At 39.1% G+C, this 17444-nt stretch overlaps 1 protein-coding gene across 4 annotated transcripts in view; it reads left to right on the forward strand.

Moving 5' to 3' along the window:
• The window catches only part of diaph2 (diaphanous-related formin 2), a 615614-nt gene extending 598443 nt beyond the window's left edge, over positions 1–17171 (forward strand). For all 4 annotated transcript variants that reach the window (XM_059977309.1, XM_059977314.1, XM_059977312.1 and 1 more), the window contains one exon: positions 16010–17171. In XM_059977309.1, coding sequence (XP_059833292.1) covers positions 16010–16074 — 65 coding nt within the window. In that variant the 3' untranslated portion in view covers positions 16075–17171. The remainder of the gene's footprint in view (positions 1–16009) is intronic.
• The last annotated feature ends 273 nt before the right edge of the window (positions 17172–17444 follow it).

Raw genomic sequence — 17444 nt, forward strand, 5'->3', positions numbered from 1 at the left:
CCAGGGTGACTATGGAGATAAACTATCAATAAGATTATCTGCTCAGTCAATGAATGAGAGCAGTTAGGGAATGGGAACATTAAAAGCATGTAGGAGTTGCAAAGTGCAGAGCAGGATGACTTGTCTGTGTTGTCCTCCACTCGAAGAGATGGGGGGAAAAGAAAGAAACAAAAAAAAATCTGATTTTAATATAATGGATGTGTGATTGATTCAGACCTGAAGTTACTGGATGTTATACAATTTAATATTAAATCAGGAAGGCTGCAGCATGCCAAGACAGAAGATGAGGTGCTGTTCCTCAAGCTTGTAATGACCTCTTTGTAATGGCACAGGAGGTCACAGACCAATTGATCAGAGTTGCAGTGGGATAAAAACTCGAGAGTAGCAAACAATGAGGAGCTTGGGATGGCCCTCGGAAATTTAACACGGATGCTCTGTAGAGTGGTCACTCAATCTGTTTTTGATTTCTCCAGTATAGAAGAGACTACATTGTGAACACCAAATGCAGGCTTCTAGACTGGAAGAAGTACAAATGAGCTATTGCCTCATCTTAAAAGACGTTGTGTTGCCACAGCAAGTCTTTAAAATAGGGTTTGTTGGAGGGAATGAGAGAGTGGACCATGCAGTCTGGAAGAGGACTATTCATGTGAAATGCTGAAGCAGGAGGAGAGGGATTAGGTGCTACTGGTGGAATCTCCTTTGAAGGCGGTAGCAGTTGTGGAGAATTATTTATGAAATGCAGAAACTGTAGGACGGAGAGCTCTTGCCTTGTTCAAACCTGAACTAGAGGAAGTGGGAATAGAGGCTCAAGTAGTGGATGAGATGTAGTCGGGGGGGGGGGGGGGCGTTCTAACAATTGTAGAGAGGAAGCCATGGTCACAATGAAAGAAAGATGTATTGGAGGCAGCAATACAAAATAATTTCATCAAGGGAAATAGAGGACCCATATTTCTGCTCCTATGTCTTAGAGTCTAAATTCCCCAACTTACAAAGTTATTTTCTCTACTCTTCATTCCACCCCACCTGCTGTAAGGACTCTGTTCCATTCCCTTGTACTGGAATTCCATTTGTACTGGAATCTTCAACAGCAACACACAAAAGAACTGTAGAAATTCACTCGATCAAGCAACATCTATGGAGGGAAATAGACAGTTGAAGTTTCAGGTCATGGAGTCTTCAGTTGATTTTTGTCTGGTTGATTTTTGAGAGTCTAACCTCCAAAGGACATAGAATTAAGGAGCTATCTTTGTTGTAAAGTAAAAAAATACTGGTTGTTCCCCTTAACTTTAATTATTTTTTCCCTTCTGACCACCTCCTTAAAAGAAGCCAAGTTATACTTATCCTAACATTCTGCTCTTCCGACTAAACCATTTTTCTAGAATTCCCCAACATTCCCCAATGGATTGGCATAATTACTTTTACTTTATTTTAATGTTTCTGTTGATTTGCAAGGGTTCTAATGGAAGTTTTTTAATTAGAGACACTTACAAATTTTAAAAGTAAGCCTCTCAGGTAAATACTCCAAGTGCACTTAATCCCACTGTCTGATTTCCATGAGGGTACCATCAGTGAGGCTACCCAACAGCATTCGACTCAGGGAGGTGGCAGTGAGTTCAGATGGTAAGAAGGGTTTGGCTTGATCTGGCCCAGTGACTTATTTTAGACAATTTGTAAACCAAATGCCCCATTCATAGATTTCCCTTACTTTTTTGAACTTAAGACTTCATATTTTGTGATTAAATTATTGAAACTAAAATATTGCAATTTCCCAGACAAGTAATGGATAAATTGCCAGGCCGAGGAAAAATATATCCCAGAATGCTGAAAGAAATAAGTGGTTTCTTCAATCCTCTCTGTTTACAGCTTGTGGAACAGATTTTAATACTATTAAAGTCGCATCATTACTTAAAAAGAGAGGAAGAAATAAGCTATTATTTCAGATTAGGTTAGTTGAACTTATTAAGAGAATTGCTGACACTTTGGGTAGAGTTCATAAAGGAAAGGTCAGGCCTAGATGGAATTTTTTTGAAGAGATAACAAAGAAGGTTTGGGATTTTAGCAAGGCTATGAAAAGGTCCCATATAGTATGTTCATCAAAAAACCCATGGAATCCATGGGATGATGACAAATTGGATCCAAACTCATTTCAGCAGCTGGGTGTCTTTGTGACAGGAAGACTGCTATCACTGTGATTCCACAGGGCTTAGGACTCAGCCTCTTGTGTTTTTGGTTTATATGAATAATTTAGATTAAAATGTAAGGAGCATGATAAGTTTGACAGTGATACAAAAACTGACTTGATAGTGAGGGTAAAAGTTTTAGAATGCAGGGAGATGCAGGTGGTTCTGGTGGTTTTGGTCATTAAGATAGAGATGTGGAATTCAATCCAAAGCAGGGTGAAGTAAAGAATTTGTGGAGATGGAACAAGGCATAGAAGATTGATGTGAAGTGAAGTCCTATATTCTGCTCCCCCAATAATAAATAATAACATTCTCTCAGCTTTCCTAATTACTTGCTGTATGCACCCTAGTTGTCTACATGACACCCATGTCTCCTGGCATCTCAGGGCTTTGCAGTTTCTCACCATTTATATTTTTATTATTGTGGACAATTTCACATTTTACCAAATATCCTGAATTTAGAGACCTTACTCACTCAACCTACCTATATCCCCTTGTAGCCTTCTTGACATTTTGCCAAAACTTTTTACTGATCCCTCTGAAACACCTTTTTGCTTCTCATTTTTTTCATCCTTTATATTCTGTATGTATGTTGCATTCTCCTTTAGAATCATAGAGTTATCCAAAATGGAAACAGGACCCTCAGCCTAATTTGTTCTTGTCAACTGCATGAGCTAGTCTGCCTGTATTTGGCCCATATCCTTCTAAATCCGTCCTATCCATATACATGTCTAAACATCCTTTGAAAGCTGTAATTGTACTTGCCTCTACGGCTTTCTCTGGCAGTTCTTTCCATATACGTACTTGCCATCTGTGTGGGAGGGAAATCTTGCCTTTCAGGTCCACTTTAAATCTCCAAAAACAGACAGTGTCTATTCACCATATCTATGCCCATTATGATTTTATATACCTCTATAAAATCACCCTTCACCCTCCTACACTGCAGTGAATACAGCCCCAGCCTATCCAGTCTCTCCTTATAACTCAACCCCTCCAATTCTAGCAACATCCTGGAGGATCACACACAAAATGCAGGTGGAACACAGCAGGTCAGGCAGCATCTATAGGGAGAAGCACTGTCGACATTTCAGGCTGAGATGTCGACAGTGCTTCTCCCTATAGATGCTGCCTGGCTTGCTGTGTTCCACCAGCATTTTGTGTGTGTTGCTTGAATTTCCAGCATCAGCAGATTTCATGGTGTTTGCTTTTTACATCTTGGAGGATCTCTTCTGAACCCCTTCCAGCTTAAAAACAGATAGCACAAAAACCAGAACTGCACACAATACTCCAAGTGCAGTCTCATATGATAACATGATATCCCCACTTTTGTGCTCAATGCCAACTGATGAAATCAAACATGCCAGACACTACCTTCGGCATTCTGTGTAGCTATGTCTCCACTTTCAGAAAACTAAGTATTTGTACCCTTGGGTCTCTCTGTTCTTCAAATCATTTACTGTGTAGCTCTGGTTTAACATTCCAAAATGCAACATTTCACACTTACCCAAGTTAAATTCCATCTGCCATTCCTTGCCTACTTTTCTTCCAACTCATTCTCACCAATGTCAGTTAATACATTTTATACAGTATAGTAACTCCTTCTACACTGTTGTTTTCTTTGATGTTTTTCTACATATGCTTGTTGTTGAAATTCCTGCATAACATTATTCAGTCTTTTAGACTACTGGTTTTCAGTATTTTTAGCATCAGCCATTAGTTTTCTGGATGCATTTAAACAATATTTTATGAAAAGGATCAATTTGAGCTCACTTTGATGACTCCACTGACAAAAGAGCTTCCTGATTCTCCAAAAGCAATTTGGCAGGATTCTAGCCCTCAAAGAGAGGAATGAAAAGGGTACAGAAACAGGTGATTGATGTGATACCCCCTCCCCTTCCAGTCCACCTCTGGTGATTCCATTCTTATCCACCTGCTACCCACTTTGTTACCCATCAGATCCGCCCTCGTCCATCTAGTTTCATTTGCTTACCTCTCTCCCAGTGGTTCCTGTTATCACCTTCCGTATCATGTTCCAGCACTGGTAGCCTTTGTGTTCCTACACATCACTCTTCAGCAACTGTGTTCTTCTTCACTTACCCTTCACCCCCACGACCCCCACTTGGCTTCATCTGTCCATCATCCTTCATCCATTCTTAGTCCACTAATTGCATACTGGCCCCATCTCAATAACACCCCCTTTCTTTTTACCTGCCGTCTTCCTTCTTGATTCTTCCTCTCCCCCTATTGTAAATATCTCCTTCTAGTTTAGAAGGCAAGAAGTAATGTAGCTGTGGTCTCACCAGGGTCTTGTAAAAGACCCTGTACTGCATTAGATTCTAACTCTATTGCGATAAAGGCCAATTGTACACTTGCATGCAATTTACAAGCAAGGATATCCCAGTCCTTCAGAATGTCAACACTTCTCAATGTTTATTAAAAGGATCAGATGTAATGAGAAGGTGTACAGGAGTGAGATAGAACATTTGGTTGAATGGTGTCACGATAACAGCCACACACTCAACATCAGTAATACCAAGGAATTTATTGTGGACTTAAGGAAGGGGAATATGACGGAACATGCACCGGCCTCATTGAGGGATCAGCAATGGAAAGAGTGAGTAGCTTCAAGCTCCTTGGTGTCCACATCAGTCCTGGATCCAGCACATTGTTGCAATCACAAAGGAGGCACACCAGTATCTCTACTGTATAGGAATTTGAGACTTAGTATGTTGCAAATTTCTGAGATGTACAGTGAAAAGCATTCTGATTGGTGCGGAGTCTCCAATGCACAAGTTTGAAAGAGGCTCCAGAGTAGTGCCAACCCAGCAAGCTCTGTCATGGGCAGCTCCCCACCACTGAGGACATCCTCAAAATGCTGTGCCTCAAGAGGGCAACCTCCCTCACTAAGCACCCTCATTAGCTGAGATCTTCCCTCTTATTTTTATTACCATCAGGAAGGAGCTTGATTCAGAAGCAGCTTGTTCTGCTCGACCATAATTCTATCTCATTGTTGCTCTTTTTGCACAATTTAGTTATTTTGGAATGTGTAATATCTTTATGTACTGCTGCTGCAAAATAACAAATTCCATACAATATAGACATTGATAATAATAATGATTATAGTGAAAAATACTCTGCTTTTTTGTACTTTCAACCAAAGATTAATTCCACATTTTATCGCATCTGCCTTAACCTTGTTTATTCACCTAGATTCTCAGAATCCCTATGCTCTTTCTGAGCTTCTGACAGCCCACACCTCCACAATGATTTAGATGAGCATTTTCAAATTTGCTCAAATAGAAACTAATTCCTTTCTAATCTTTGAAAGTGTGAATTTTAGCATTCAATTGTCAGTGATGTTGTACTTCTCTGTGGTACTGGTGACCTTTTTACTCCAGGAATTACCGATATTTTAGACTTTTCTCTGACCATCTAAAGCCCTGTCTATCTGGCCCTAAGATCTACATCCATGGCTTTCAGTTGGGAAACATTTAAATTTAGTCAAATTTATAATGATGCTTCTAAAAGGGTATGAATATTTTATTAGAATAAAGCTGTAATCTCAGTTTTGTTCTGAAGCAACATTAAATGCATAACTGGTAAAAATTACAGACTATAGTAATTGATTATGCACTGTTAAAGCAACTGATTGTAGTTGTTTGTATCAGATAGTTAATTATTGGAAACACATTCACCCCAAGATGCAAAAAGTTGGACTCTGTGTTCATGAGTATGGGCTTATTTCATTTTACCAGTTCTATTATTGTTAATCTTGGCCTCCTAAAAAACATCATAATTAAAAGCCTTAAACTTCACAACTTGGAGATAATAAATGTTCTTTTTGAGACCCTTTTGCAATTGTTGTACATATTCTAAATTGCATCATCACATTATTTCAGTCATTGAATTTCATTCAGTTGATATTCCAAGAAATAGTAGTTATTTTAGAGCTTTCTCTTCCAAATTACCTCTGCAGCTGTACATCATTCTTCTAATTCTCCACCTTCCATTTTAATATATCCCTCATTCCCTTGTTGCCTTCCTCACAGTCTGATCCAACTCAGAATTGAATAAACTAGATGAATTTGAACAATTGCTTCCTTGCCAGAAAAGTTGCTATTAGTTCATATTGTATTTTGGAAGGTATTGTGTGATATAACTTACTCCCAAAATTCTTATCCCTGAAGCTACATCCAGCTACGTCTGGACTTATAAACAGCTGCCCTTACTTAACATGTTTCAATCACAATAAACAGAATCATAAAAAAAGCTTAACCCTTATGTTAGTTGAACAAGAAAATTAAAGTAGCTTAAGCACTAAATATTATTTGCTGAATATTTGCAGATGAAATAATTTAAAGTGAACATCTCCACAGCATCCTCAGTCAGGAGTTTTATTTTGGGCTCTTTAAACAGTGAGAATGTTAGTCATGCTGACATTACAAAATTCTTATCTTGATCTTATTAAAAGCAAGTAATTAATCTCAGTATTCAAAGCTTTCCAGTGCAAAGTGGTTAAAAAAAACAGGGTTTTATTCTTTTTAAAACAAATGTGGCTTGGGACAGTTATAAAAAGTATCATATGTAAATTCATAAAACTTCACTACTAAGAAAAATCTTCAAAATGAAAGTTATTGTGGATTTCACTAACTATCTGGTAAGATAATATAATAACTTTAAACAATAGATACTATGAAGATATAGTGTCCTAATGATGTGTATGTTACATCAGTTCCCGCACAGAGAATCATGCCCTGCTGCCCACCTCATCCACGTCAGCCACTAATCCCATTTACTTACACTTACTCCATAACCTATACACTTGGCATTTCAGGTGCTTGTCTGAATGCTGCTTAAATATCGTAAGAGTGGTTGCCTCCACTTCCTTCTGAGGCAATACCAATCCTTCTAATTTCAACATCAGCCCTCCTGTCAGATGTTATCATGCTCTAGAAGTAATTGAACTTCAATGTTTACTTAATTATTTTGTCTCTCACTTTCAGTTTGCATTTCTGTATTTCTTCTTTGTGACAACCATGCATTTGGTCTTCTTGCAATTGATCAATCTGATGCACCATCAATAACTCTCGGAGACTGGAAGTGAATGATAGGCTTTTATTATCAGCAAAACGGAGCACGGCATCTCGGAGACTGAGCGAGGAACAGTGCCTCCAATCGTCTTTATACAGGGGTCTATGGGAAGAGCCACAGGAGCAGTCAGCAGAGGGGCGTATCCAGACAGGTATACATAGTTTACCACACAATCCTCTCTTTGCACCTTGCTTGATAATTTTATCTAGTATTCCTTGGAGCATCTCTTTAGAAGTAGCTATCAGCACTTTGTCCTCTGCGTCTTGTAGGTTGTTCAAATTGTACCCACCAATTATCATGCCTGGAATACTGCTATTTTCTCTTAGATTATTTGAGCAAGATACTAAAGAATAACATAATGTCTGTGGGTAAGAAACTCAGAGTGTTATGGTGCTACATTCATCCCACACAATAACATATGGAACCAAATGTTGGACAATACAAAGATGAGGGAAGCCTCAAAGTTGCGGAAATGTGACTTTTGAGAAGAATGATAAAAATATCATGGAAGAACAGAATAACTGTCCTTCCAAATGGAAATTGCCGGAATAAGAAGAAAGCTGATATCATCGATCAGGAAATGACAGATGGAATTTCTGGGACATGTACTAAGGAAAGAGAAGCTCAAACATCTTACAGTGATGGGAAAATCTGATGGAAGAAAAAGCTGCAGTCGACAGCACATAACATTCATGATTTACATCAAGGGATGGGCAGGAAAAAGTTTTGAAGAGCTTGTTATAACTTAAAGAATAAAGACAGATAGAAGACCATAATTGCCCACATCATGATGGCACATAATGATGATGATTCCATTGGGACCTTGTTGAAGATTGTAAAGAATTTCAATTCGACTGCCCTCATCAATACATATTGTTTCCTCTTTGAAAAATTAAATCAATTTGGTCAGACAGGATCTGCCCCTAAGGAAACATACTGACTATACCTAATTAATTCTTGTCTTTACAAGTGTAGATTAATCCTGAACCTTAGAAATGTTTTCAATAACTTATTTACCACAGATGTGAGAATCAAAGTCTTATCCTTGCTGCCCTTGTTTGATACCACGTTTGCTGTTTTCCACTCATCAGCTACCTCACCAAATGGCCTGTAAAAGTGTAAAAATTACTCAATGACTTTCCATAGCGCCTTGGTATATACAGTACATATCTCATCTTACCTACCCTTAAACCCAGCAAGATACTACATCTTCCTTTTCAAGTAACATTTTGCCAGGCATGTTGTTAAAAGCCTTCTGACAATTCAAAAAATATATTTGTTTGTATGCTCAGTGGCCATTTTATTAGGTACAGTGGTACATTAATGCAAAATTCTAATCAGTCAATCATAAAAGCATGCAGACATGCTCAAGAGGTTGTTCAGACCAAATATCAGAATAGGGAACAAATGTGATCTGAGTGACTTTGACAGTGACTTTCTCTGCTTTTTATTTGGAGGTGTTACTAGTGGGATTTATTTGCAGAAGCTGCTATCTACATAGAAAGGTTTGTAAATAGGGTGTTTAGCCATAGTAGCTGAGTTCAGCAAAAGGTATAATACTTATAAGTTTTAGCTGTCAATTTGAGAAGTAAATACTGAGCCAATGCTGTAACTGTTAACTTTCACAACTTACTACGATTTAAAGAATGGTCTCAGAAAGGCAGCATCCATTATTAAGGACCCAGCACCCAGGGTATGCCTTTTTCTCACTGTTACCATCAGGTAGGAGATACAGAAGCTTGAAAACACACACTCAGCGATTCAGGAACAGCTCCTTCCCCTCCGCCATCCAATTCCTAAATGGACATTGAAGCTTTGGACACTACCTCACTTTTTTTTAATCAGCCAATCATTTTTGCACATTTAAAAAAAATCTATTCCATATACGTAATTGATTTACTTGCTAGATTATGTATTGCATTGAACTGCTGCTAAGTTAACAAATTTCACGTCACATGCCAGTGGTAATAATTCTGATTCTGAATCCGATTGTGGTAGAAAGACTAACTAAAAAAAGATTGAGACGTACAAGAAAGCTGGATGAACTCAGCAGGTCAGGCAACATCCTTTGAAAGAAGCAGTCAACGTTTCAGATCGAGACCCTTCATCAGGACTAAAGAAGGAGAGAGCAGGGGCCCTATAAAGAAGGTGGGGAGAGGGTGAAAAACCAATCAGAGGAAAGATCAATGGGTGGGGGAGGGGATAGGCAGGAGAGGTGAAGGAGGAATCTAAGGGGAAAGCACTATGGGTAGTAGAAGAAGGCAGAGTCATGAGAGGTGATAGGCAGCTAGAAGAGTAGAGGTGGGAGGGGAAGGGAGAGGGAGGGAATTACCGCAAGTTGGAGAATTCGATGTTCATACCAAGAGGCTGGAGACTACCCAGACGGTATATGAGATGTTGTTCCTCCAACTGAAGTTTGGCCTCATGGCAATAGAGGAGGCCATGCATGGACATATCCGAATGGGAATGAGAGGGAGAGTTGACCTGAGTGGCAACCGGGAGATCCTGTCTGTTGTGGCGGACGGAGCGTAGGTGCTCAACGAAGTGGTCCCCCAATCTGCGTCAGGTCTCACCGATGTAGAGGAGGCTGCACTTGGAACACCGGATGCAATAGATTACCCCAACAGACTCACAAGTGAAGTGTTGCCTCACCTGGAAGGACTGTTTGGGGCCCTGAATGGTGGTAAGAGATGAGGTGTAGGGACAGGTGTAGCACTTATGCTTGCAGGGATAAGTGCCAAGTGGGAGATCTGTGGGGAGTGACGTGTGGACCATGCAGTCGCAGAGGGAACAATCCCTGCGAAAAGCAGAGCGGGTAGAGAGGGAAAGATGTCTTTAATGGTGGGGTCCTGTTGAAGGTGGCGGAAGTTGCAGAGGATAAAATGCTGGATCTGGAGGCTGGTGGGGTGATAGGTGAGGACAAGGGGACACGGTCCCTGTTGAGGTGGCAGGAGGATGGGGTGAGGGCTGAAGTGCGGGAATTGGAGGAGATGTGGGTGAGGGCATTATTGATGACAGCAGAAGGGAAACCACGATTCTTAAAGAAAGAGGACATTTGGGATGTCCTGGAACAGAAAGCCTCATCCTTGGAGCAGATGCGGCGGAGACGGAGGAACTGGGAATAGGGAATAGAATTTTTGGATTTGGCAGGGTGGGAAGAGGTATAATCGAGGTAGTTATGGGAGTCAGTGGGTTTTTGATGACGTCAGTGGACAGTCTATCTCCAGAGATGGAGACCAAGAGATTGAGAAAGGGAGGAAGTGTCCAAGATGGACCAAGTGAATTTGAGGGCTGGGTGAAAGTTAGAGGCAAAGTCAGTGAAATTGATGAGCTCAGAATGGGTGCAGGAAGCAGCACCAATGTAGTCGTCAATGTATCGAAGGAAAAGTTGGGGAGCAGTACCAGTATAGATTTGGAGCATAAACTGTTCCACATAACCCACAAAGAGGCAGGCATAGCTAGGGCCCATGCGAGTGCCCATAGCTACACCCTTGGTCTGGATAAAGTGGGAAGAGCCAAAAGAGAAGTTATTAAGTGTGAGTACCAGTTCCGCTAACCTGAGGAGTGTGGTGGTGTTGGGGAACTGGTGAGGTCTATTGTCCAGAAAGTAGCGGAGGGCTTTGAGTCCTTCTGGATGGGGAATTGAAGTGTATAAGGATTGGACATCCATTGTGAAAATGAAGCAGTCGGGACTGGGGAACTGGAAGTTATTGAAGAGGTGGAGGGCATGGGATGTATCCCGTATGTAGGTAGGGAGGGACTGAACTATGGGTGACAAAATGAAGTCGAGGTAGGCAGATACAAGTTCAGTGGGACAGGCGCAGGCTGAAACTATGGGCCTACCAGGACAGTCAGGCTTATGGATCTTGGGGAGGAGGTAAAAGCGAGCAGTGCGGGGTGTGGGAATTTTGAGTTTTTTTGGCTGAAGATGGAAGGTCTCCGGAGTTGATAAGTTGAGTAAAACCCAACCAGAAAACATCAAACCATTGTCTCCCATGCCATCACTGCCCTTATCAACTCCAGAGACCTTCCATCCTCAGCCAAAAAACTCATAATTCCCACACCCTGCACTACTCGCTTTTACCTCCTCCCCAAGATCCATAAGCCTGACTGTCCTGGTAGGCCTATAGAACATGTCCTGGTAGAACATCGAATTCTCCAACTTCCAGTAATTCCCTCCCTCTCCCTTCCCCATCCCACCTCTACTCTGTCTCCTCTTCTAGCTGCCTATCACCTCTCATGACTGTGCCTTCTACTACTACCCATAGTGCTTTCCCCTTAGATTCCTTCTTCACCTCTCCTGCCTATCCCCTCCCCCACCCCTTGATCTTACCTCTGATTGGTTTTCCACCCTCTCCCCACCTTCTTTATAGGGCCCCTGCCCCCTCCTTCTTTAGTCCTGACGAAGGGTTTGGACCCGAAATGTTGACTGCTTCTTTCAACGGATGCTGCCTGACCTGCTGAGTTCATCCAGCTTTTTTGTACGTCTTGATTTGACCACAGCATCTGCAGTGTACTTTGTGTTTAAAAAAAGATTGAGATGCCAGAGGGTGAAGCATGGAATGAATAGACTTCTTCCTTTGTTTCATATATCCTGCAGGTTTATGTGAGTACTTTATCTTAAAAAATAATATACGTTTAATAGTATAGGAATAAGTGGTGGCACATAGACTGTTAGTTTAACTCTGTACACTCTGAATTGCTGTTTGTCACGTGGAGTGATCTCTATGATTTGCAAGCATCCTAAGCTTGTATTAAAAGAACAAAATGTACACTTTACTGTGCTTCCACTCTGTACTTGTATTAACCATGGAACTCTATTTTGGAAGTAGATTAAGTACAGTCTCCATATCATGTATTCACTGCTTGCCTCCCAGAATGTTGAAGGATAAAATATCTCAGCTGCTTTCAGCTACCCAGTCTCTGTACTCTTAATCATTTGCACAGCAAAGGAAAACATAGAGCAATAATGATTTTCACAACAAAAGCTTTCCAGCACCATGCTAATACATTGAAGACATTGGGGGGGGCGGCGGTGGATGGGGATGGGAGGGTGTGGGAGCGTCGTGTGGAACCTGCAAATTAGCAAAAATGTAGATTTAAAATGGGTGTTAAAATGATTATTACAACATCAACAAAAATTGTCTAGTAAATTATTCTTTATTACTTGTTTAGTGAGAAAAAACAGAATTTCTGAGTATGAATAGGATACTTGTGAGAAAGTTTGCTATAATTTTAATACAACCACACATGACCAGTTTGAATAATTTCTGATTCATGATCTATATCCCTAACATTCTTGGTTTAACATCAGCTTAATAAAAATTTTAGGAACAGTTTAATAAAACCAATGTGGTTTTCATCTTACTGGTTACATTGCAAATCTGATTCACTGAAAATCAGCTGTCATTATCAAATTCCTAGTAAGCATATCATTCAGCCTTCTTTGATTTTTTTGCTTAGTCTATCCTTTATGGATTTTATTCAGCATTTCATATGTGTATAGGAGTGTCCTCCTACCGATCCTCATATAGGGTGAGGATAAATTAATTCTCTGTGCTAAAAGATACAGTTAGATTTTTTAAGACATATGTTTATTGTAAATGAGATATTGTATAGTTAACTTACAAAGCATATAACTATTATAAACATCATTGAGGCACACAATGATTGAGGAACAGCTTCTTCCCCTCTGCTATCAGATTTCTGGAAGGACATTTGAAACCACTCTTTTTGCACTATTTATTTAATTTAACTTTATATATATCTGTCAAAATCTTATGTCTTTATCACATATCTTCTCTATCTCTTCTGTTTCAAGTATTACATAGCATATATAACACAGAAAAAGGACTCCTTGTCTAGTTAAAATATCTCACTTTAAGAAGCATTCTGGTAAATCATCTCTGTATTTACTCAAGGATGTTCACATCTTTACTGAAGAACACAATGTGATTGGCCAGACTTTTATACCCAAGCATAACTCTCCTAATTTTGTATTCAATACCAGTATTGACAGTTTTCCACACAACCCAGTGATTTCCAAATTTTTCTTACAGCTGAACATATCCCTACTCTATATAGCATATCACACCTACAGTGAAGCTCTGAAAATTTCATAGACTCTTCCTTTTAAGAAATAGAGGCTTTTCATATATACCCATAGATATATAGCAAGCATGCTACCTTTCCTTTATTTTTGTCAATTATCTTACTAAGTTACTTTAATGTGATCTAACCCTTAAAGACTCTCAGTGATTTTTCCCTGGGAGTGATTCTCTCCACGTTAGAAACAAAGTGATATTGACACGATTCACTTCATCAACCTTCCCTGTTATTTCATCAAAAAATTCAATTAGGTTAGTCAAACAAAACCTTCCCTTTCCAAATCCGCGTTGACTCTTAATTAACTCAAAGTTGTCCAACTGTCTGTCAGTTTTCTTTTAGCTGATTATTGTTTAGAAAATACATAGCCACAGCTGATGTTAAACAAACTACCCTCTCATTACCAGGAATAGTCTTGAACAAGGGTATCACATCTGCTATTTTCCAATCCTTTGCTACCTTCCCATTATCAAAGTCCTAGAGGTAAAACTTCAGCTAAGAAACATATTTAATTTCATACTTAGCAATGCATCACATTTTTTTCAATGTCTATTCACAGTTGTTTTGAAATTAAAGTTACTTAAGTACTTTGATATCGTTTATGAATTTACTATTTTCTCAAAGGTTTCAAAGGTACATTTGATGTCAGAGAAATGTATAGAATATACATCTTGAAAGTGCTTTTCTTCACAACTGTCTACAAAAACAGAGGAGTGCCCCCAGAGAATAAATGACAATTAAATGTTAGAACCCCAAAGCCCCCCCCCACTCCCACTCCCCACGTGTAAGCATCAGCAAAGCAATAATCCCCCTCCCCCACCAACAAAAAAAAGTATTGGCACCCACCCGTGCAGCAAAGCAACAGCAAAGACACAGACTTGCAGCACCCCAAAGACTACTCGTTCACCTGGTATTCAACATACCACAGTGTGTGTGTGTCTCTGTCTGTCTCTCTCTCTCTCTCTCTCTCTCTCCCTCTCTCTCACACTCACTCACACACACACACACACACACACACACAAAAGAAAGAGGTGTCTTCATTTCACAGTGAGAGGGGAGACATAACAAACACCTTGCTGATTTACGCTGTTGAAAGTCCTTTGTTTGCATCCTTTTTTCTGAGCTCTGTGCCCAAACATCTTGGATCTCTGGGCACACAGCCACAGATCTTCCATCTCCCACGACACACCAATTTCCTGTCAGGACACTGACCTTTGGTCCACCCGTCTCCAGAGCCACAAGGTTCCGGAACTCCAAAGGCGAGCTAAGTTCTTAAACCGCATCCTTGGCATATTGAATAATGGTCAGTCGTGAAACACCGAGAGTGGGTCGCATTCCTGAAAAGAACCAAAGTCAGCGTGTAACTCCAGGTCAGGGGCTTCAAGCGAACCCTGAAAGAGAAAAATAGAGATATTAAAGATTGAAATAGGGCTGTTTCTGAAGAAGTAAGCAAAGGAATCGCCATTAAGCACAATTGTCTCCTCCTGAGTTCCTCCTATATTTATATTCTACAGATTTTCTATCAGTTTTTTGCTATAATATGACCATAAGACATAGGAGCAGAATTAGGGCATTCAGTCCATCAAGTCTGCTCTGCAAGTTACATTGATCCTAATGTATAATTGCTGGAAATGGCTGTGTTATTCAAATTTATTTTGCTAATTCAATAAGCTCTTTTTCAATGTATGAATTACAATGCCATCCCAGTTTCTGAAAGAATTATCCAATGACTGCAAAACAAATAGTTGTATGATTTATACGTGGTAATTGCTGATGAGACGTTGGTCTTTCAGAAGGGATAAATTTTTGAGAGGTTATTTTATGTGCTTCCTTTATTAATGGTACTGCCATAAACAAGGTATTTTTTCCAGAAGTCATATATCAGATTATTCCCATGAGAAGCTGCCGAATCTTGAACTGTTTGAATGATACATGACTATAACTCAGTGTAGCCTCAATAGAAATGAGATTTTGAGAATTCAGTCGGAGTTATTTTTCTTAAGGTTATTGATAAGATATTTGTTGCAATTTTTTTTTACTTAGATTTGGAGATTTCAAGATGATTTGAGTCACTTTTGCAGCCTACAAAAATGTTCTCACTAGAAACCGCTGCATAATATTAAATTGCCTGAAAGGCTGAATTTGAAACAGTTACTGTTAACAGGTCACTGATGGCAGAATGTTGTCTGTCATGGACATTCTACATGAAAGAGAAGTGACAGACCTTGCCTTGAGTTTTTACCATCTCAATCTTTGTAGCTCCGCTTCTCCTGCTTTTAACAGTCACTGTGCATTTTTAACACTCTATGATTCAATCCCCAAAGGCATCTGAAGTGCACTTCATGTTCACCTAGATAGATTCTTGTGCGGAGACAATTTCAGTTAGAATTTCTGCTTCATAACTGTCCATGGGAATGTGTCTGTTTAATGCTTTTATCACTTTTCTCATATGATCTAAAAAGCAATTTATTACAGATCCTCAAGTGTATTTCAGTATCAGCATGATCTGTATATGCTAATTTTATGTTTCTGTTCAAATATTAATTTTGTATTTCATTTTTTTTACTTTTGTATTTTACAACTTTGAAAGATTTACTCAAATAATTAAAAATCTTTTATTTGCCTTGTCACAGAAAATAGACGTGTTGCTTTGGAGAGGTCACGTTCCCGTCACAATGGAAATATGATACTTGCGTGATCCCAGTGTGCCAAAGAACTGGGGTTTGAAGATTATTTTCCAACAGTCCTTGGATATCAGAAGCCTCTTAATGGTACTGCAGATGATAAACTGCAAAGGCCAGAAAAGGAATTGTGAAAATGCTGTGAGACATTACAAAGTGCTCTCTGCTGGCCCATAATAAGTTCTTAACTTTTGTACACCTATTAACTGACCTACAATTGGAAGAAGATGAATTTCATACATAATGTTGCAAAATTCATTTTGTATTTGTATTGCCAATAAAAAGAGAGAAAAAAAGCAAAAGTTTGGAGTCCCAATCTGGCAATTTACTTTCATGAATCACTTTAGTTTTCTGATTTTAATTTAGAATTTGTGTGTGACTCAAACTTAAAATAACTACTCTGAGGCTTTGAAACAACCAAGGTTGACACATCAATCTTATCAACAATGGCAAAATTGTGCTTTGTTTTCTCTCTTTTGGATGGATTATTTTTGGTGTCACCTCTGTCCCAGAAGGAGTATTTTTCTTGAGCAAAAATATTTTATAATTATGCACTTGTATGTACTTTATATGCATATTGCCAGGAAAATAAACAAATGCAGCTTTCTTATTTTGTCACTGCCTGTAACAAAGCAATAAGACTGCATTTCTTAAGTCACATGCAGAAAAGTTCATTCATTTCAAAGTGGTTTTAGAATCATGTAGTTATTGCACAGTTAGTTCCCCTGTATTGGGAGCTTGTTAATATCAACATTGTGCAATAACAAAACTGTAATGCCCATGCTTGTTTTATAGTAATGACACTTTTGAAAATTTGTTCTTAAAATGTATTCTATTCAAGCATTTTTAAAGAGGTATTTTAGACATATTTCAGCAGTTATTTACACATCTCAACAATGTATTTAAATGATCAGATCAACGAAATACTCATTTAAACCTCTGCAATCAGCAGTTACCTTCAGTGAAACATGACAATTATAGATAGTACGTAGAGTCCAAATCCATCAAGGGGTGTGTTGTAAATGAATTTGCAAATACTTAACACAGAGTTACTTATAGAGTGTATATCAGCACAGTGACTTTACTGTTTAAAATAAAATCAATGTTATTGGAATTGTTGTCATTGTTGTCACATACAGCACCTGTTTTCTAATTCAAATTTCTTTTTAAAAAATTACAAGACAATTTGGTAGTATGAAGAAAGTTGTCTCAGACTATCAGAACAAATCTTCATCCTGAGCGTCCCCATTGTTTCTGATTGACCCTGTCCCTTTTTTGTTTGCAGTCGGCTAGGCTAGACATGCCCTTTGTTCCTGGAAATACTCAATTCATATTCTAATTATGCCTGAGACTGGTCTACTTCCTACCACAGATGTTGTCTGTGTGT

Source organism: Hypanus sabinus, chromosome 8 (genome assembly GCF_030144855.1).
Source record: "Hypanus sabinus isolate sHypSab1 chromosome 8, sHypSab1.hap1, whole genome shotgun sequence".
Taxonomy (NCBI): Eukaryota; Metazoa; Chordata; class Chondrichthyes; order Myliobatiformes; family Dasyatidae; genus Hypanus; species Hypanus sabinus.